Source organism: Phasianus colchicus, chromosome 22 (genome assembly GCF_987193195.1).
Source record: "Phasianus colchicus chromosome 22, bPhaCol1.hap1.1, whole genome shotgun sequence".
NCBI classification, from domain to species: Eukaryota; Metazoa; Chordata; class Aves; order Galliformes; family Phasianidae; genus Phasianus; species Phasianus colchicus.
Genome location: NC_143457.1, coordinates 2420669 through 2442450, shown reverse-complemented (window position 1 = coordinate 2442450; position 21782 = coordinate 2420669). Strand labels below are relative to the sequence as shown.

At 40.5% G+C, this 21782-nt stretch overlaps 1 protein-coding gene across 8 annotated transcripts in view; it reads right to left on the bottom strand.

Annotated features, from left to right (window-relative positions):
* The window catches only part of PRDM2 (PR/SET domain 2), a 63214-nt gene that overhangs the window by 6757 nt on the left and 34675 nt on the right, over positions 1-21782 (bottom strand). For 3 of the 8 annotated variants that reach the window (XM_090123111.1, XM_090123112.1, XM_090123110.1), the window contains exons 2-4: positions 18110-18168; positions 14684-14791; positions 8932-13300 (exon numbers count right to left, since the gene is read on the bottom strand). In XM_090123111.1, the coding sequence (XP_089979237.1) occupies positions 8932-13300; positions 14684-14702 (4388 nt within the window). In that variant the 5' untranslated portion in view covers positions 14703-14791; positions 18110-18168. Of the gene's footprint in view, positions 1-582; positions 13301-14683; positions 14792-18109; positions 18169-21782 lie in introns of those variants that run through there. The other 5 variants (XR_016459420.1, XM_031613392.2, XR_016459421.1 and 2 more) reach the window with 4 other exon arrangements.

Below are 21782 nucleotides of genomic sequence, written 5' to 3'. Positions count from 1 at the left end.
ACCTGCTTTCACCATCATGGGGTAACTGTAGCCGGGCAGAAGAAAAGAAATTCCTTGGTATAAGCAGCTTGATGGGGATGGGAGCAGAGCCTGCAGCCCAGCACTGCTGCACCACAGCCAAGCAATGCAGAAGAGCAGCACAGCACCCAGCCCTGCTGTGTCCCTTGGTGGGAGCATTCAAAAAGGTGTGAAGCTTGCAGAAAAAAGAAAAATAAAAGGGCATGGAAACTGAATGTTAGGCAGCAGAAAGGTCACATCTGCACTGGGTTTGCTTTGTCAAATAGGATGCTTTAATCATAGGAAGTAGTGGTGGTAAATGTGCTCGCTACACTATGAGTTAAAGTCAAACCAGAAGTAAAACTATGCCATTTTTTCACATTTAGAAAGTGCCTAGAGCTCTGTCACTTAACTGTGAGCACACCTGAGCTCAATAGAAAAACCAAGCACTGCAAAAAAGAGTCAGAAGGGCTCAATTTGCCACAGCCATCCATCAGGTGAGCAGTCTTAAGGCAGGAATCAGATTCATAGAATCACAGAATCATAGAATGGCCTGGGTTGAAAAGGACCACAATGCTCATCCAGTTCCAACCCCCTGCTCTGTGCAGGTCACCAACCAGCAGCCCAGGCTGCCCAGAGCCACATCCAGCCTGGCCTTGAATGCCTGCAGGGATGGGGCATCCACAGCCTCCTTGGGCAACCTGTTCCTGTGCCTCACCACCCTACAGAAAAAGGAACAAAGGCAAAGGTTCCTCTCAGAATCACAGAATCACCCTGAAATGGAAGGGACCCACAGGACCACCGAGCCCAACATCTGGCTGCACACATCAGCCCCCAAACCCCACAGCTGAGAGCGGTGTCCCAACACACCCCAAGCTCACCAAGCACCTTCCCCTTGAGATGGCACACGTGGATTTACAGGCTTGCAAAGCCGCCAGCCCCCAGCACACACCCTGCCCTCAGACATTCCTGAAATACATTTGGTATGCAAATTACCTCTTCTACCACGCTTGAGCAATAGACATTCTTCCAAGCTGCTAGCTTTCCTTCTCTAAAAACAGCCAAACAAGCCGTGCTGCTTGTGAGACTGAAGGTTTGGAGCCATGGGGCTGCTGCTCACACCATGGGCCAGAACAAGGTTGGAGTGTGAGCCAAGGAGAGGGCCCAAAACTCGGGGATCTGTTAGGTGTGGGTTTCAGTGTAGCTTTCACTTCTACACTCCCAACCTACAATAACACGCAGATGGTGCAAAATCTCAGCTGTGCACATGCTGCCTCCAATGCATCTCCTAACAGTAGATGTATCAGGGACTCACCCTGCCCGAAGTGGTTACTATTATTACATAAAACCACGTCTAAGCTGACAGACTGACATCTGATGTGATTTTAGAAGGCAAGCAAGGGGGTGATAAATGAAATTCCTGTGCTTTCTGCTCAGTGAGAACAAAAACGTCATGTTGCTAACCCAAGTGATGCAGTCCTTAATGGGAAACACAACGCAAGGGCTTGGAAAAGCATCAGCCACCAAATGGCGTGAGTTTTATTTTCCCTGATAAAGGACAAAAAGATTTGATGAAAGAATTTGATTTAATTTCTCTTGTCCTGCCTCTGTACGAAAAAAACAGACGAGCAGAAAGCAGAAAGGATCCCAATGTGTTACACTGCACATGCAGCTGCTGAGAACTTGAGAGCAGCTTGCATTTATTTATGAGGGTGGTGAAAAAGCTGGGCCATGTGTCAGGATTTTATCTTGCCATCGCATGACTCCAGAGGACAGAACATGAATATCACGATGTTACAGGCAGGCCTTTCATGAATCTAATCTGGAAAAACCTGTTACAGAGATGTTTGCATTCCCAGCTTTCAAGAAGATCTACAGCAGAGGTTCAAAGGACAGAACGCCTTTAAAGTTGTGCTGCTCCCTCATATTAACTCAGAAATTATTTTGTTGTGACACACATGTGCTCTGGAGTACAAGTTTCATCTCTGTTGACTTGATCCCACTGAAATCATTCTTCAAAGCCCTGCTAATTTCAGCGATGGACACAAAATTGAGAACTACTGAAAAGAAATCTCACCCCGTGCTGAGAATTCACGTGGGTTCCGTCTAAAATGAATGCAGCAATATTTCAATTCAATGTAAGGTTTTCAGAAGCAACTGCTAATCCAAAGTGGCCGTTGCGAAGGGATTTGGAACTGAGGATGGCTGTGGAGCTTTTGTAAAATCAGGCTCCAGTGGTATTTCTAGTGGAGCACAAAGAAAATATCGGTCACAAAGAAATCCAGGAATATACATTTCAATGAATATCACTTTGGCAATTTATCTCCCTGTCCTTTCGAAGAGGCACAGAGCATTGTGTGAGCCAAAAAGTGATGAATATTGAATTTAAAGTAGCAGTAGTCAAATATATCCTCCACACCGTCATGTAATCTAACCTGATAATCTGATAAAAAGTGTTTATCTACCCATTCACAATCACAACAGAGGAAAAGAATGAGAAACATTTATCACGCATAGGGGAGACTGCTGTTGATTTTTAGTTAGCTTTATGCAGAAATGGGTACCCCAAGTGGGTCTCAACACCTCTGAAGGCTGCAGGAACTACTAATGTGGCTCTGGGCAGCCTGGGCTGCTGGTTGGCGACCCTGCACACAGCAGGGGGTTGGAACTGGATGAGCACTGTGGTCCTTTTCAACCCAGGCCATTCTATGATTCTGTGATTCTAAGCGTCCCCAGTCCTGCACATCTCACTACATAAAAATCACCAAAAAAAAAAAAGTTCTTTTGATTTGACAGTGACGAGTAAAAGTATTTCCCACAATGAATGGGAATTAAACTTCAGTTCAATTCCAGTGACAGTGAAGTTTGAGGGTACACCTTTTCAAAGCAGCTCAGTGATGGAAGAATTAATTCTCCCTTATCTTCCAGCCTCATTTCACATCGCAATGGCCAGCTGAAACTACCTGAAGGAATGCTAAGTGCAGCCTATCATCACATCACATCACTAACTGTGCCTCCATGTGATCTCCACGACAGCAAGTTGGCTCGGTCTGCCTCCTAAGCAAGTCCCTGAGCAGCAGCAGCCGTGCTCCCTGCTCACAGCCAACCTGCAGCAAGGACAACATACAGACAGACTGACTCAACTCCTTTGTTTCCACTCCTGCTGCCATGCCCAGTGCCCTCAGCATGTGCTGCATCCACTGCTGTCTCCCCAAAATCACTCCCTTGGAAGAGTGCTCACATTTACTTTTCTGTGGACACTTAGCTTTGCTGAGTAGCACTGACTTAATTGCAGGAGGAATTGAGGGAGGTTCTGCTGAAACGGGCCCAGATACCAGAGAATTACTTTTTTATTGCCATAGGGCAGTCCAAAAGGTTTGGAAGTATTGGAGAGCCCATGGTCAAGAAGATGGCATGGGAGTCCAACACCTCCCAATCCTTCCTGAGCTCTGCCAGAGACCTGCATCGAACACCACGTTTTACAACTGTTCCTTTCCCACTCTCAGCAATAACACGAATCTTTATTGCAGTCTGAACACTGCCTTTCAAAAACTCTCCAGAGGATTTTAACCTGCATTTCATTCCCAAGCATCCTAAGATATCTCTATTGAGTAGCAGTAAGCTCTCAGTCCCTTCAACCTTGGAATAACACAAAGTTTAATGAAACAATCCACTTTAAAAACTGTGGCAGTGCAGGTGAAGAGATCCCTCTAAACTTCCCTATTATTTGTGCATTCCAGCCTTGAACACTCTTAAAAACTCCTCATTCAGCTTGAAAAAACAAAAGAATACTCAAACATTCTACAAGTACGTTTAAGTACTGCACACAGACGAAACAAAGTCAAGCTTTGCTGTTCTACACTGTATTACTATTGAAATATTTTCAGTTATTACTATGAATTGTATGCTAGCCCAAAAAGTTTCTAATTCTGTACTGCTTTAGTTATATAAAGGATGTGAAAGTTTACCTCTTCTTCGTAGGTCACTTACCACAAAGCTCAGATCCATAACAGCAAATTCAGAACTCATCTCTTATTTCATTCCCATTACGAATAACAGTAGAATGCTGCGTGACTCACACAGCTCACACTCAGCAGATAGAAGCTAGAATTAATAGGCAAGCTCTTCCAAGTTCTCTTTTTAAGGCTGTTCACAAGCTCTCATTTTGGAGTACAGATACTTCAATTGAGAACTGCTGTGTGTGAACACGTTGCAGACCATGGCAGAGTGGGCACACAACAGGACTTGAGATCACGGGAGAAAAACAGAAAAGCCAATGGCAACAGGATTTCTGCTGTAATATCAAGCAACGAGGGGAGAATGCAGGTTTACTTGTGATCAGTTCAATGTCAGCCATCACAAAGAGGTGATGAGAACACTGAGGCTGCAGTAAGACCACACAGCAGCTGGTGTTTCAGTTGTCAGCAGTGATAACTACTCAGCACTTCAGTAACTTCAAAACTATGGGGGAATTTTTACTTCTTTTCATGCTTCCCAACTCTTATAAAATAACCAGATCTGATGGTATGTCAAACATGTTTCCATTCTGGTAAATACAGTGAAGCCTAACCAATGCTCAACACCTTTACTGTGGCTGTCCTACAGCCCAATAACTGCTACTGCACGATACACGTCGAGCTACAATCTCTAGCTAGGATCTCTTAACCATCTTTGCCACTATTAAACCGCAGCATACATAACCACAGAGCAGCTGTGCTTGCAAGAACACTCAATGAGTAATGTTCAACTTCTGCATCGCTTCACCAGAGTTTTCACTAGTGATTAAAATTCAAGGAAAACCTCATTACAGAGAGGATAACATCTTCAGAGAATGACTTATAAGAAAATTCAACAAGCTGTTTCAGAGATCCTTAGTGAAACAGAACTATTAATGAGAATAAACGACTACATGAGATATGAACTTACTACTGGAAAGAAATGGGCTCTTGTAACAGTGCTGAGTCGCAGCAATGTGACTTTACTCCATCCAGCTGCCACACTAACGTGGCCAAGGATCCTTCTGGCCCCATTGCTGGAGGACGACACAAGCTGTAATTCCTCTTGGTGTTGGAATGCAACTTCCTAAAATCCTCCGAGCCAGAACTGATTTTGAACTAAGTTAGATCACAACTATTAAGCACAGAGAACAGAAAAAGTTATCAAATGGTGCGTGCAGCGTTAATTAAACTTTTAAATTAATTAAATCCACAGGAAAGAACATGAAGGACTAACTTAGAAGTGTTAGATTTGCATAAATTTGTTTCGGTGTAGAAAGCCCAAGGATGCAAGCATACTTAATTACTTCTAGATGTACACTGCTCCATTTTGCCTGGTACATCTGGTTTCCATATAAGAAGCAAGTTTTCCCACAAAGTTTTTAAAAAGCTCACTTTATTGGTTACAGTTATATAAAACGTGTCATAGTAGTTCCATCTAGCTGGTCATTAAGTGCTTGCAACACAACAGATATCCTTGAATACATCTGCAAATTAGAGGATGTACTGCATGCTGGAGGAGAAATATCCCTCCTGTTGCTTACCTGCACTTACAGGCTCTTCACCAAGGCTACAATGTTCAAAAGCAATGAGGACCCACTTGTTGTCAAATTGCAATTTTTAATGTTTTCATTAGAATACTCTTTGTATCACTCTCCAAAAAGGAAAAGAAGAAAAAGAAAAAAAAAAAGAAACAATATAACTAACAGCAAACTTTTAATACAGGAACACGCTCCAAGATTAACAGCCCAAGATGAAAACAGAATGAAAATTAATGTAAAATGTAAATCACATATAGTACAATTGAAGTGTCCAAAACAATTTAAATAATTTTAAATATTTTATTTTTTTATACTTGCTACAAATGCTTTATACATTATTTCAACATAAAGTCCCCATAACAGAAATGTAACAAAATGGGAATGATAGTGAAAGTGAAAGTTAAAGTGGCACAAATTCACCAACAAGTATTAAACTACAAATTTTAAGAGGTAGATTACTTTTTTAAGTCAAGAACAAAAAATAAAAGGGGTGGCTGTATAATGAAACTAGTCACTTCCCATCGACTCAGTCATTAATCTTGAAAGCTATATAAACATGAGAAATGGTATTTCCATAAAAAGCTGTGTAAGAACAATAGACCAACTGTTGTTTTAAGTTATTAGATAGAGGTGTAGGACCTTTTAGAGTAATTATATATTTCATTTTCAAAATATACAGGTATGTAGCCCTGGTCTAGCCTTTTTATCAATAAAAAGATACACATTATATATAGTATTTAGAAATTGGTATTGGTATTTCACTGCTATATAAAGTTTCATTTGCATGTATAAATAAGAATTTGGAAAACTCACAGAGAACTCACTCAGGCTTTTTTTCCCATTGTATGATGGCCATCTGAAAGATGTAGAGAATGGAGAGGAGGTGGGAAAAGGAAATTCTGTCCTACCAGGTCCCTCTGTGCTGATTCATTTAGAAGGAAGGTTTTAACAGAGTTAAATGACAAAAAGAGTGCAGCAGTAACTGTTGTCCTCGAACCTACCAAACTACTGATAAAACAGGGGATCTCTGCTTTACCAAACTTAGAACCAAACTGTCTCTTAAGTCATTCATGAAGGCATGGACAAAACCAGGATCTAAGCACTCAAAGGCTAAAGATTTGGTTTAGTTTATTCAGTGCTTTTGTGTGTGGCTTTTGTTTTGTTTTGGGTACTGTTGTGTGTTTTTTGCTCTTGTTTTTGGTTCCATTTTGCTTTTAACAGCACCCCTCTCTTATCTGACTCACCGTGAAGCCCAGCACGCATGTGAGGCACAAAGCCCTGCATCTACCACTGATGTTAGCAAGCAGCCTGCAGGCCATGTTATGACTGTGAGTCAGCGTCAGCTGGTTTCACAAGCTTGGTGGACTTCACATCCATTGTCGTAGTGCTTATCCTAAGTTGAGCATGCACCAGCTCTACCATGTCATTAAGAGATTTTGTTTTGTTTTACTTTGTTTTACTGGATATTCCTAGAAAATAAAAACAAAAAGCTGAAGATAAATGTCAAAACGACTTATTTGCAAACGGAGTATGTTTACATAGAGAAACTGAAAGGTGAAAAACAGATTTGGAGACAACTACTGAATTAAATGGTAGTCTTGAATGATATTAGGAATTGAGGTTTCCTGGGGGAGAAAAAAAATGTCTACATAGAGCAGGACTGAAGGTTATGCAGATGTTAAACAGTACGAAAGCAAAAAAAAAAACAAAACACCTCTCCATATTTGATAGAAAAAAACAAAGGTGATGTGGTGATGAGACAATCTGGATTTATGAACAACAGTTCAGAAAGAAAAGCAAGAATTCTTCTAGCAGAACTATTCATTAAACCATTAAAGACTGCAAGGTGCCAAAGTAAACTAATGGTATTTGAGATAGTCAAGGAAACCTTGCCCATCAGTAGATTGCTGTTTACCCTGAATGCTACTAAACAATTTCCATATGCAGAGATTTCCAAGCACTCACTTATTTTGCTTCAAGGTCAAATGATTAGCTTGGGTGGAAAGGTGTGTCACTCCAGCTTTGAATTCTACTGATCTGTCCTGGCATTGTGTAGAAGTTCCACAAAAAGCACTAAGAGAGCAGCTGATCACAGAATTAAGCAACATGAAGATTATTATGTCCAAGAGAGGAGGCCTGGTGGACAGTTTTTGTACTTTAAAGGCATATTCAACACCATTATATTCTCCAAATTGCAGGAGTATATATATATTTTTTTTCCTTCAGCATGTCCTAACTTGGACTGCTTCATTTCCCTTCCAGCTCTTTGAAATTATTCTGTTGTGTCAAAGCTTTACTTTATAGGAAGTATTTTCTCAAAACTATCACACAACAGGTTTTCACCATAAGACATACAAGCTGCAAACGGTTGGCTTTTGACACCTCCTGATAATTCTGCTTGTGGGCACTTGTGAAAGAGGCTGGGCCCTCTCCACTACCAATTGCTTTGGTAAAAAAATCCTACCTTTAGCCACAAACCTCCTGTTAATCACAGCCGTGGGCTGTAATCAGCAAAGCAAAAAGCAAACAACCAGCACTGAGTTTTGTGAAAGTCACCCAGCAGATCAGACACCTGTTACAAGAACAGCAGGGCAGAAGCCTGCTAACAGAAATGTTGAAGGCTGCAAAATAGACTGCTGACTTGAAAGATTACATGAAGACTTTAAACGGGACTCAGGCACATAGAGTACGATTTTATTTTATTTAAGTATTACCCTTTCTTGTGATTAAAATGCTTCATCTGAAAATGAAATAGAACTTTAGTTATAGTTTTTTTTTTTTCTTAAACTGAAACATAAGAGCATGATACTTTTAACAAAAATTTACACATTCATGTCACTTTTCTTACACATCTATTTCCCTTATATTAAGTATTTAGAGATCTGACTCAATTAGGTTGCACATACAGTTGTTGAAGTATGCTTTCTTTTTTTTAATATGATATGCAGAGAATCTTTTTTTTTTTATTATTTAAAAAAACAACATTTCCAATTGTTTGAATAGGAGGGTAAAAACGCAGTCGTGACTTTTTGCTTAACAAACCACCATCACCTAAACCTAGAACCATTCCAGGCCACCGTGTGCTGGATAGCAGATACACGTCACCAGGAACATGAAGTTTAACGACTTAGGTTTATTTGCACTCGAGTGCTGACATTTTTCCCAGCATTTTCAAATCCATTTATAATTAAGGACATTCTCTATACAAATGATGTATATATGACAATGTGACAAAATGCATCAAATATGTACATCATACGTGACTGAGCTGCTAACCACGTTTTAGGAAACGCAATCTTCTGATTTAAATATGACAAATTCAAAAAAAGACCAAGAAAATTGGCAAAACAGCAAGCAACGTGTTCCTGTTTTGTCTGAAGTTCAAATTAAAAGCTTACCTGAAATCTTTTAATTCTTGCTTTGTACTGCTTTCATCTTTTTTGTTTTCTGCTGCCTCGGCATTTGCTGCCTGCTGTAAGCTTCGTGTAATAGGTCCTCCAATCCTCTCTCTAGATTTTACAGTGAATCTGTCTGCTTTTTTCTTACTTGCCACAGCAGACCTACTTGGCAAAACAGCCTTATTACTCCTTTGTATTCTGACGTGCAATTTCCGGGTGGCTTTGCTCGAGATGCCAGAGGAAGCGTTCTTACCTACCACCTTAGTTTTTTTCCCATCAACGTGAGTCACTTTGGACACTCTCACAGGACTAGAGTTCCTCAATGACGAAGACGGATTTGGCTTTTTCGAACGAATGGAAGGTACAAATTTAATGTTTTGTTTTGATTTGAAGGATGCAGAGGGCAGCTGGATTTGTGCAGGTCCTGAGGTTCGTGCTCTTGTCTTGCCTAAGTGAGGCTGCATGCTTTGCATTTTGATTTCTGCATCTGCTGTTCGTCTGCGCTGGTTGCTGCCTTTTTCGCTGTTTGCAGGTGATGAACTTGCACCTTTTTTGGATGATTTTTTTTTGGAGGATGGGGAGATGGGTTTTTTGGGACAGCTATATGATGCATGTTTGTTCAAACTTCCAATGTAAGTAAACTCTCTATTACAGTAGGGGCAGATGTGAGGGTCTGACTCAGAAAGACTATTTTTCAATTCTGCCTTCTGCTGAGCAGATTTCTTCTTTTGCAGGATAGCTTTCTGGACAAGCTGGTTTTTCTTTTTCAATGCATTTATTTTTAGTTTATTTGAAGACATTTTGCTAATCTCAACGTTGAAATTAAGTCTTTTTGGCTGACCCATTCGTCTGAAGGCATTCTTTCCAGGACCAGTGATGACAACCATGCCGTTCTTAGGCTGCACTGTCTGTTTCAGTGGTACTGGATTTTTTTTGGGTGTGTATCGCTTTTTGTCACTGGCAGATGCACAGGCCAATATGTGTTTGTGTAACTCAGGCATGTTATCCACACTTTTCCCACATTTTGTGCATCGGATGGCAGTAGTGAAAGTCTGAGGAATATTGTGGGTAGTGAAGTTTGTTGCAGTAACGCCAATACCCATAGGATTTCGATGGTGATACTGAAATGGAGGTGGTTTAAAGCTTGGGTAGTGTTGATTGAGACCCATACGAACATCTGGATCTTTAGATTTTACCCCAGAAGCCATTATTTTTATAGTAGTATAAAGCTCTTCAGAGGAATCATTTAGATCTTCATCTTCTTCCTCCTCTTTAGAAAGTTCTAAAGAGTCTTCTGACAGGTTTTGCATGTGCTCTATGTTGGCCTTACTGGGGTCAGTAAAATTCTGGGGTCTCAAAGTCCCGCTTTCGAACTCATGATGTGTGCACACTTTGTCTGGATGGAGATCTCGCTGATGCTGTTGCAAATTGCACAAAAAAGCAAATTCCTTTTTACAGACTGAGCAAGCAAAGATATTTCCTACTCCGTGAAGCAGAAAGCGATGTTCTGACAAGCCTGTTTTATCCCTAAAAAGCTGTACACAGAATTCACATTTGAAGGGCCATTCTTCAGCATGGACGGATAAATGCTTAGTTAGGTCCTTAATAGAAAGAAAAGGTGATTCACAGACATTGCACACAAAGCTTTTATTGAATGTTTCCTGCACTACTCCCGATTCACTTGCAGCACGAGGATCTTCTCTGGCCTTCTGCTCATTTTCAGTTTCCTCCTGTTTTATTATTGGAAGAGTATTTTCAAGGTTATCAGCAGAAGAAACAACGGAAGAAACCACTGAAAGGGGAGGAGGAGATGGAGATGATGATGAGGAGGAGGAAGAGAAGGAGGAGGATGAGGAAGAGGAAGAAGAGGAAGAAGAGAGAGTAGGAGGACCAGGTGAAGCGGCAGAAATGAGCGGTTCAACTGAAGGAACAGGAGATGGAGAAGGAGAAACTGTAGGTGAAAGAACTGGTAGTGGAGACTGGGTAGTAGTGTTTGAAAGTGGTGATGGACAAGAGGAAGTGTTAGTGGCACTAGCAGAGACATCTGGAGTTGATAAAGGCATTGTTGGAAGAAGGGGAGGAGGTGACGTAGCAACTGTTAGCACAGGCGGGCAGGGTGGTGGGGAAGGAGGATTAGTTGGTGTTAACAAAGGAGGCAGTTGACACATGGAAGGTACGACAGATGTGTGTGGTACAAGGGAAACAGAGGAACTAAGGGGCTGAGTGTCAACAGAAGACGATGCAGACAGACTGGGGTCTGTGTCTGGTTCTGCCTGAGATTCCAGGGATTTGCTCGGGCTCGGGCTTCTGTTCACACTGGGTGTGCTGTCTGTGGCTGCATCCATTCCATTATACTCATTCAGCAGAACCTTCTGTAACATGCAAGTAGTTGGTTTCTTCTTTTTAACACCACTGCAGGTTGGCTGAATGGAATTTTCTTTGTATTCCCGAATTTCGGCATCACCGCAAGGCTTCTTGTGCAGACTTAAATCTAATACAGATTCCCAAGGAACCTGATGCTTATTTTTGATATCAGACCTTTGTTTTACACCACTAGACAAATCCAGGGGCTGCTGGTTGCATACATTGCCAAAGGTTGGAGTCACTGTCCAGTCTTTTGATGTTTTGAAGTCTTCGAAGCAAAGAGGGCTCACAGTCTCCCTTTCCTCTCTTCCAGCTAGGCTCCAAGCAGGTGAGTTGCTGTGGCTTTCTAACTTTGGCATTTTTGAACTTCGAAGATTATCATTCCACACAGTTTTTCCCTCACCTGATTTGACAAAATCTCGAAGTACTGGACTGTGCTGTGGAGAACTGGGAGGAGAGCTGGTCCTTCTTTTAAATCTACCGGATACTGGAGGCAAAATAGATGATGATGCAACAGAAGGTCCTAGTTTAGGGATTTCACTTGATGGAGTTATCTTCTTACTGTCCTGTGTCTGAAGAAGCTGTTTTAATTTTGATGACAAATAAACGCTTTTGTCTTTATGGAAAGGTAAGCTCTCTGTTGAAATGCTAAGAGGAAGATTTAAAGAACTAGTAGGAGTTATAGGTTCTGGTTCTATTTCAGTTTTTATTTTTGGTACAAGAGGAGGGCTGGCAGTTCTCCTCTTTTTGGATTCATTGCTCCCGCTGCCAGAAGGCTCCTTAGGAGGTTCATTCACCTGTGTTTGTGTAATCTTTATATTTGAGGAAATTTCCACTGTGACTGGACTGATGATACAATTTAGACCATACAAGTCTGCAGAGTTGGACTCCATCTGAATCACATCACAATTACTAGTGCTGCTGTTGGACTGAATTTTACCATCAATGTAATAATTTAAGTTTTCAGAAATATTGCTGGAAATATCCATAATGTAGACATCATCTATTTCACCTTCCTCTTCTATTTCAGTACTTGCTATATATACACTCTGCACTGGTGGGGCCTGCTCAGTTTGAAGTGGTGGCTCTTCATGAAAGTATCCTTTTCTTCTGACACCTTTGGGAATAAGATGACGCTCGTGAACCCTGCGCTGATGTCTCCGCATGTTGGTGTGAGTTCCAAAAACCTTTTTGCAGTATTTGCATGGATGCAATTCTTTGGGCTCCTTATTTTCCTCAGCGAAAGCAGAGTGGGACATTTCTTGGGAGACTTTCTCAGAATCCAAGACAACAGAGTCTTGTACAAGATTGGAAACGTTCAAGTCATCTTTAAGACCATCACTCACAATTACTTGGTTGTCAGCAACGTTATCCAAGTGCTGTGATGATGTTAGTGTTAAGAACGGTTTCCTTTTTGGCCCTGCCTCATGGCGCCGTTCATGCCTTCGTCTGTTAATTTGAGTACCAAAGGCTTTCCCACAGTATCGACATTTGAAAGCATGGTTAACAGTAGATATATGAATGTGCATGTGGCGTTCAAGTCCTTGCTTTGTTGTAAACTTCCTCTCACAATGTTGACAAGGAAACATGAATGTTTCCTGAACATCACCATTTGATTCACCTCTTGCTTTTGGAATTTTCACCACAAGTTTCTTTGGAGAGCTTTCTGGAGATTCCTCTGATGTACTCTTTTGCTCTTCCATAGAGTCTAACTTTTCTTCACATATCAAAGGCATTTCAGCATTTTCTTTAGGCAGATTGGTATCTTCCATCTCCTCTTCTTCCTCTTCTTCATCCTCTTCTTCTTCATCCTCATCTAAATCATCTGATGCACAGTTTATTGCTTCTTCTTGTTTCTCTTCGGTCACTATTTGCAGCTCATTGGCAGGACTGGGAATCATCAGCTTTGGAAGCACATCTTGATTTACCATCTCCTGAATCACAGCTGTTTGTTCCAGGGACAGTACAGCAGAAACAGAAGGCTTTTCATCTTCTTCTTTATGACCTGATATGTGAAGTAGGAAAAGCATGAAACATTTTGACCAAACACCCTGAAGTACATCACACCTTTCTTCTACCTTTTACACAATATAAGTCAATACTCTACAACCCCCACAACACTTCTCCTTCTTACCACTGTGATTCCGTAACAAACAAAACCATACTCAGGAATTTCCTTTCTGAAACTTCAGGAAAATGTAAACAACTGCTGATTCTTCACATCTTAGGATTGAACATCATGGCCAAAGAATATAAAATAGCAGACTTCAGAACATTTAAAGAAATGTCTGAAAGACCTTTATAGGTTTTTCTTTCATTAAAAGAGTGTCAGAAAAGTACAGCAGTACACACAGATAAAGTATTTTGGACTTGGACCATTTTCCCTAAGTTATTATTAACTTTATGCACAATGCAACAATCTGGACTTATACTATAATGAATGGCAAGGCATAACTTAGATCTGGCATGGTGCTTTCCAGTCTATGAAATTTCTCTATTAGCCATTGCCTGAATACCTATTTCCTACACTACTGAATCTGCCTGCATGCATCTCATTTATCAGTGTAAACTGACTGTTTATTCACACCTCTGTGTGCCAATTTTATTTATCTGTTGTCAGATACACCCATTTCTGAAGAAAATATTTCTTTCTGCCAATTCACACAGAGTTTCTGTAATGGCAGTGAGTGTGGAGCAGGAAGTTCATCTCCCTTCCCTAGCTAGAGCATAAGACATCAGCAATAAAACAGTGCACGCAGTGTGCAAGCAGAAGAGACAACAGAGTGAAGAAATGTGTCAAAAGAGTTAAATAAGTTTGGAAAAAATATATCTATCAGTTCCTGTACAGAGCCTTAACCATTACCAGTTACACCCACAGCAATGGCAAGTTTTCCATGATTGTAAAACAAAAAAACCCCACGCATTTAGAACACATTTAAGCCATTTTTACATACATAATATGTAAAAAGCATAATTTCATACATAATCTTTTTTAGATTACCTTCAGGACAAACAGTATGCTTTTCTATTCTGCATTATTACTATATTTTTCCCTTGTAACACTGATCTTTCTTATACAGGCATTATTACAGCTATTTAACTAAGCTCTGAAGACATTTTGAACTGGACTGAACAGGACTTCCCTGTTCAAAGGGGTCTGGGCACAGAAATTTTACAGTACACTGTTTTTTCCAATTGCAGAGTTGCCTTATTAATGTCAGAGTTCTGACATCCAAATTGACTGATAATCAAACTGTTTGGGTAAACATGAACATGTTCACTTTTCTGCTTTAGGATAACACATAAGCTTATTAAACATGATAAAACTTGTCCTTTGATTTAAAAACATAATGGGAAAGAAAACAATTAGATACTTGAGAACTCTCACCCTCTTTAGAATCCCTCATATCTGCCGAAGAATCCAAATCAGTCTTTTTCTGCTTTGTGTCTGTTGCCTTCCTCCCCTTGTTTTTACTTTCCTGAGTCTTTTTCTTTCCTGAAAGAAAAAACAAACAAACAAATATGCATTATTCCTGTTGAGCAATTTTTATTTTTCATATCTGAGTGGCACATTAAAACACCCAGCCTTGGAATACAACATACTTCTGTAGAAACTCTTTTTTCTTCAGGAACTCAAATGACATCTGCAAGGAAGGAGAACATTCAGAAAACACTCTGACCACAGGGCAAAAAGTGCTAAGGCCAAGTACAGAACAAAAGAAGCAAGAAAAGATGACCTAGAAGAAATTACACATCTGCACATTTAATTTTGATGTCTAATCTGTGACTATATATTGATAAGGTAGTAAGTCTCTAGGGCCTGAAAGAAATTAATTGTGAGTCTCTAAAAACCCAATCCTGCAAAATATATTACAAAGCAAGCACAGACTACAAAGGAAATGTATTGTGACAGAGTTAAGCAGCTCAAGTCATAGTTATTAATTACCTTCAATCAGCGAGATTACTGTATTTCATACAAGTGTATGGAAATTGCATTATTATTCTTTAGTGTTAATTGGAAGCTCACAGAGGCTTCTAAATCTGTGCAAACATTCCGAATTATGACATGGAGAAGAGTTATAATCAAAGAAATGAACTATAAACATGTTGGCCAACACAGCAAAGGCAGTAAACAAATGAGATGGAACTGGATAATAGCAAACTGTAAGGGTGTATCACCACGTCCACTGACACAACCAAGCTTGCTGACGCTTTCGGATAGCAAAATTGGGAAGTATGTTAGAATTGCACGAGATAATGAACACAATGAAGATTAGAGTAAAATGGCATTATGCAAAGACCTAATCTGTGATGCAACATGCAAAGACATTCAGAACTTCACTCATGTATGTGCTACAAAGTTCTAAACTATCTTTTTGATCCCGCCCTTGAAGATTCTGTTCTGCTATCTTTGGAACTGATGGCGAGGACTGGAAGAACAAATGAAACCAAAATCCTCTAACTCAAGTCATCTCAATGAACTTCCAGGTGTAAGCATGTGGTGAAAGCACCACTCTCATCTGAAACTTCACACTTCCACACACCCACCTCTTAGGAACAAGAATTCTCCAGAAGCAGCTATCCAAATGTCTCCGTTGCTCCCTTTAACACACAGAACACCACGCTAACAGAGTGACCCTTCTCAAATCAGAAGTGTGAATTACAGCCATAAATTCATCTCTCATTTAGAAGCACGTTATTCCAATTCATAATCCTGTCAACAACTTCCTCCTTTTTTTCTTGAAATATTTTTCACATTGTAGGCCAGAAGTCTGAAATGCCTTTAAAAAAAATTCCTCTCTATTCCAACCCAAATTTTCAAAGTATGCACCCCCTCCTATAGAACTGAGACAGGTCAGCTTTAAAAGGAAATACTTGCTTTTATTTGAACATTCTACATCATCCAAATAATTACCTTCATTTCCTCCCAAGGAGCTCAAGTTTCACAGGCGCTCCCCAAATTCCACAGGGCTTTTCAGCTTCATGTGTGTAATTATCCTTTTTTTTTCGTCTCCCTTTTACCAATTTAAGAGTTCTCAGTCTCAGAAACTGATATTACAGTTATTCAGAACACATTTTTATCACCTTTGGAAAATATACATGCACTCCTCCTAGGCAATTCTTGCAATAATCCCATAATATCCTCAAATATTCTATCAGTTCACATTAAAGCTTTCCAAAACGAGCAAACTCTGATTTACTTGACAAGGCAGTACAAGGCTCCAACACCAAACATTTTCGAGCTGTCAGCAGTTCACACAGGCAGGAGCAATTTAAGCCCAACTGTATCTGATTTGGTCCGATCCGACCACAATTTGATGCTAAGGACACCTCAGCTATTTGTAACTTCAACATGTAGTACCAAGATCTGAGCAAGAAATTCAAGTAGTTCTCCAGAAGTATCTACCAAACTGCCCCAAACTGTTCTTGACCTGTACAGTAACAGAAACAACTTCTAGGTAAAGGGTCTAAGTATTGAACTGCAGTATATTCCTATGGAATCCACACTGCACCACCATGTTAAGGGCCACATAACAAAAACATGTATTTAGCTATTCAAACTCCCTAAGAGCTATTGTTTTATTGCAGAGCACTTATCATTTCAAGACTAATACCTGTATCTTGACTCAATCAAAAAGGCTTGGATGCACCTCTCACCTTTGCCAAACTACAGGCAGCTTCACAAGACGGTTCAGCTGAGGATGGTATGGCAGATGAAACCACTGGCAACCCTACAGTCTGATTCTACAGCAGCCTCAATTTTCAGCATGGTGACAGGTTACTGTCAAAGCCTTGCAAACCAAGAGCCAGCTCTTTCTCACAGCAAGATGAAAGGGAAAGAGTGCTCTTCAAAATGCAGGATACACAAAAGCAACAACAACAAAAATCACTCCGAAGTACCAAAGCAAACAGGTTTTCTAAAGTGTTCTCCATTTATAGAATGGAAAATTTACAGCACTTTGAATTATAATCTGGGAAGTCATCAGAATATCAGGATTTTTAACCAAAATGGAGTTATTTAGGTAGCATACTTTTTTATCCTATTGATGGGAAAAAGACCATGTGCAAGATACCTTGGCACACTCCTAAGAAGGAAAAAAATAAGAAAGTAACCTACTTACTGATACTGTCAGAAATATATTAAGCTATTGGCCTTTAAGTCCAAACGCATTTGAAGAAAAGTTTCATTTGGCATCTGTTCACCTTTATAGTGAGCAAAATGCCTGCATACATTTATCAGATGTGCCAATTCAGTTGCTGACACATCAGCCAGGGATACCATACAATTTCTGTTGTTTTCCTGTTATTAGTTTTAGCCTGTTGGCTTGTATTTTGCAGTTTTCTCTACAAAGATCAGAAGAGTGCCCAATACTCAAGCACAGCAGGGACTGTCCAAGATGGATCCACCCTATGATCCTAATCATATTCAACAGCAGATGTCCTGGAAGAGAACGGAAGAAGAGTATATCCTCGTGGTATGCCTTCTTAGCTTTCAAACTCATCAGAATTCAGGATCTTCTGAAGATACCCAGTGGCTTTCGATAGACTTTCCATCATGAGAGTTCCCAAAGTGCTTTTTAAATTCACATAACCAGGAAAGACTGACATACTTTCTCTCTGCATAATTCCAATGAAAACCTCTACCTGCAATTCTGATTTCAAAGTATCAACAAGGAATTAACCAAAGATCTGCCCCACAATTTTCTTGCAGTTTAAGATGTCAAGGACTGACAGAAGCCTGCAGGAGGGAAAACAGCTCCTCACAGTGCAGAACCTGGTGGAAGCCTGAGTATAAGTACACACGTGCACTTACCATCAGGTTCCTGAAGGGTCCTACATGGCTGCTACGGCCAGCTGGATCCTCCACTTGGTCTAAACAAGAAAGATACAGGAATGAAACACAGGGAAAGTGAAATGGAAACAATGACAAAAGAATAAATGAAGGGCAGAACTTAATATATGTGCATGGGCATTTCAGGAATTGCAGAAGAAAGATGCAAAGGAAACTGAATGAAAGAAAGAGACAGAAAAACAGCTACCTGCACACAGCAACAAAGGTCGAGAGAGGAATGCAGGAACTTCTGCCTTGCCATTTAGAGGAAAGGGGAGAAGGAACCATATTTAAAAGCTATTTATGCATGCTGTAGACAGGTCAGCAAGAGCATTACCTGCCCTTACCACCTGCAGTACCCACACAGCATTTAGGACAAGCACTGCAATAGGCACAGATCTCACTCTACTGTCAGTGGCCAGATAACTGGTCAATATCAACACTGCAGTGCTGCTTAGTTCAGAGGAGTTCAGGTGACAAACAATAACCACCTTTATTTGCCTGTACTTAATTCTACTGACAGACCAAGACATCCCCAAACAACCCGCAGTGCCTGCACTCCAATCACTGCTGTTAACCAAAATACTAACGGGACTCTACAACAACTGGGCAATTCCTAGTGAGATGTTCCGTGTGCTCAGATGCCAGGAGGGAAGAAGTTAAATACAGTCTTGCTTGGAGTCGAATCCTATAATTAAGTATTGCAGAACTATACAAGATGCTATCATCTTTAATGAGCTTTAAGTGCGGCACCAAAAACACTCCCACAGCTCCCACCATAAAGCAGGAAGGGGAATCTCTCATCTGATCTCTCAAGCACTGTTTTGATGCCTTACAAGAAGTACCAAAAACAACAGACTGCCATGTTACACCAACAGTGAGATCCACATGGTTTCATGATGTGAACTGCAGGCTAACAGCATAGACTTGGTCAAATCCCATTTGGACTGGTTCAGGTTTTTTTCTCCTTTTTTAAATACCAATATTTTGGTGTTGAGGAGAATTAAAGAAAGATTATCTCCAAGCTAAACAATCCTTACTACTTCAGCAAAAGCCACAACTCTATAGCCATTTCCACATTGCTCAGGTTGAGTTTTCATTTGAGAAATAGTTTGTTGTGCATCAGAACTCCTCTAATTCCATATCCAGCATACCAATGGATATGCTATGTTTTTCATGTCAATTACTTAAATTTCTAGGTGCCTGTGAGAAACTGACTGGTTGTTCTGAGAGATGAGCTAGAAAAAAGGAATGCCTTCTACACATGCAAAAAAAATTGAAAATAATAGCAAAAACTGCTCTAAAACTGAAGAAGCACAAAGAAAACCACATTCAGTGATGTCACACAGACTTTTGAGAACTCATCCAACAACACATGCCACGGTGTTTAAAGTTAAGGACCGTGCCTATTTAATATACATAATTGATTAAACAGAAAGTGAACTAAGCAGGAAAAGAATGAACAGAGTGTTTTGCTGTTAACACTTAAGTGTCTTGATTCTGTTTTTAGACCTTCTGTCTGACCACTTGCCATTACCCAGGTTGGAAGGCACCCATCTTCTGATTCAAAGACACAAACCACATCTGCCAGCGCTGCCTTCCATTACCAATACCAAACCCTTCTCAAACTGAACGTTAAAAAGACACTGAGAGGATGCAACAGCAGCACATCTCTGTGCAGCCCTAAGGGTGAGATCCAAGACGTAAATGGCACAGCTCGATTTCTGAAACACAAACATCTAATTAAAGTGGATGTCAATTAAAATCTCAATGGCTACATACTATCATTAAGAGTCTTATTTCAACAGTGCTGGCGAGTACCTATGAAAACATGCAGAGAAAAGGCAACAACATCCTGATGTCAAGATGACCCTGTCTGCCATCTATTATTATAAATAATTAATGGAGTACTTTTCTTATTGCAGCATTATGAAGTTATCTGATAACAGCCCATGTCAGTTTTAGTGTATAGAAACTACTGTCATTAAATGCAATGGAATTTTAACTTCTGACTCCTGAGAATCATGAGAATAACTCAGAGCTACACCAGATCTCAGTCCTGTGCTGTCAATCTGTCCAAGCCTAACTTACCAGTAATGGCCACAGCTCAGCTGCCTCTCAAAACATAAAGTCTCTGATGAGAAACTGCATTTTTTACCCCATTGTTTTAGTACATTTCTGTTCTAATTTGCAATTCAATCACCAGTACAGCTGCCTTGTTTAAGGACCATCAACAGCACAGAGAAATACACCCTCAACATTGCAAATAAAAGCAAATTCAGGGACTAAAGGATCTCCCACCACACCCTGCATCTCCCCTTCCCTAAAACATACATTCAAGCTTACACAGCAGAAGCAGAAGGAGGAAGGACAGCATAAGCACTGAAGACAAACTTCACAGTGACTGCTAGGACCAAACTGCCTCATTAAAAAAGAAAAAATAACCACCTCTATCGCTAGGAAAACAATTCTGTCCTATTATAGAAACAGAGTGCCACACAAAAACCATCACTTCACATATGCACAAAAAGGCTTTTTAGTCACTGAGTCATCCAATGAGATTATAAATGTTACCCCCAAGCCTCACCTTAGGAAGACATTTCAGTTCACCTCAAGGCAGATGCTCACAAACTAACCGTATCTCTTTGTTAAAACGTACTTCTACCAAGAACTAAACATCCACTTTGCAGGAAAGAAATGGAGCAATGCATTTACAGAGACTGTTAACATGACATTTGCATAACGGATGAACTTGTTGCCATGGAAAGTATAAGAAAATTCTGAGCTGGGGCTATTTAAAACACCAATTTCTGAGAATGTTTGGCAAAGCCTTTCTGATAGCACTGAAGATCAAATTACTGGATCTCACCAACATCATCTTTCATTCTTTTTCACACAGAGGGTGGTGAGGCACTGGAACAGGTTGCCCAAGGAGGCTGTGGATGCCCCATCCCTGCAGGCATTCAAGGCCAGGCTGGATGTGGCTCTGGGCAGCCTGGGCTGCTGGTTGGTGACCCTGCACATGGCAGGGGGTTGGGACTGGATGAGCATTGTGCTCCTTTGCAACCCAGGCCATTCTGTGATTCTATGAATTATAAAAGCATCAGTGTAAGATATGTTAGCACAGTAGGGCAGACCAAGAATAGCACAGCTGAAGCTATTCACAAAATTGATTAATACATTTAGGCTTGAAAAGTCCTACCAGGAGGAAGCACATCTTAAACATGCTATTATAGCAGTCCACAACAATTGAAATAGGAATTGCCTCTGGTCTTCCTCACACGTGTGAACTGAATTAATCCTAGAATCATTTCAGTTGGAAGGGACCCTCAAGGCCATCAGGTCCAACCCCTGCACTGAGCAGGGACACCCACAGCTCCATCAGTGCTCAGAGCCCCATTCCCTGACCTTGGGTATCTGCCATCTACATTCACATCACCACATTCAAATCCTTAACATGCTACACCTTCACTGACTAACCCGAGTAGAAATCACAGGAAGTCTTAAGCTTATAGACCTACTCATCCACAATGACTTAAATAGCACAGAATGTCATCTGACAACTACAGAGCAGCACAAACATCCACAGCCTTTAATTCTACACAAGTTTAACCCACACAAGAGCCGTACTGAAACAATTAAGTATAAATGATTA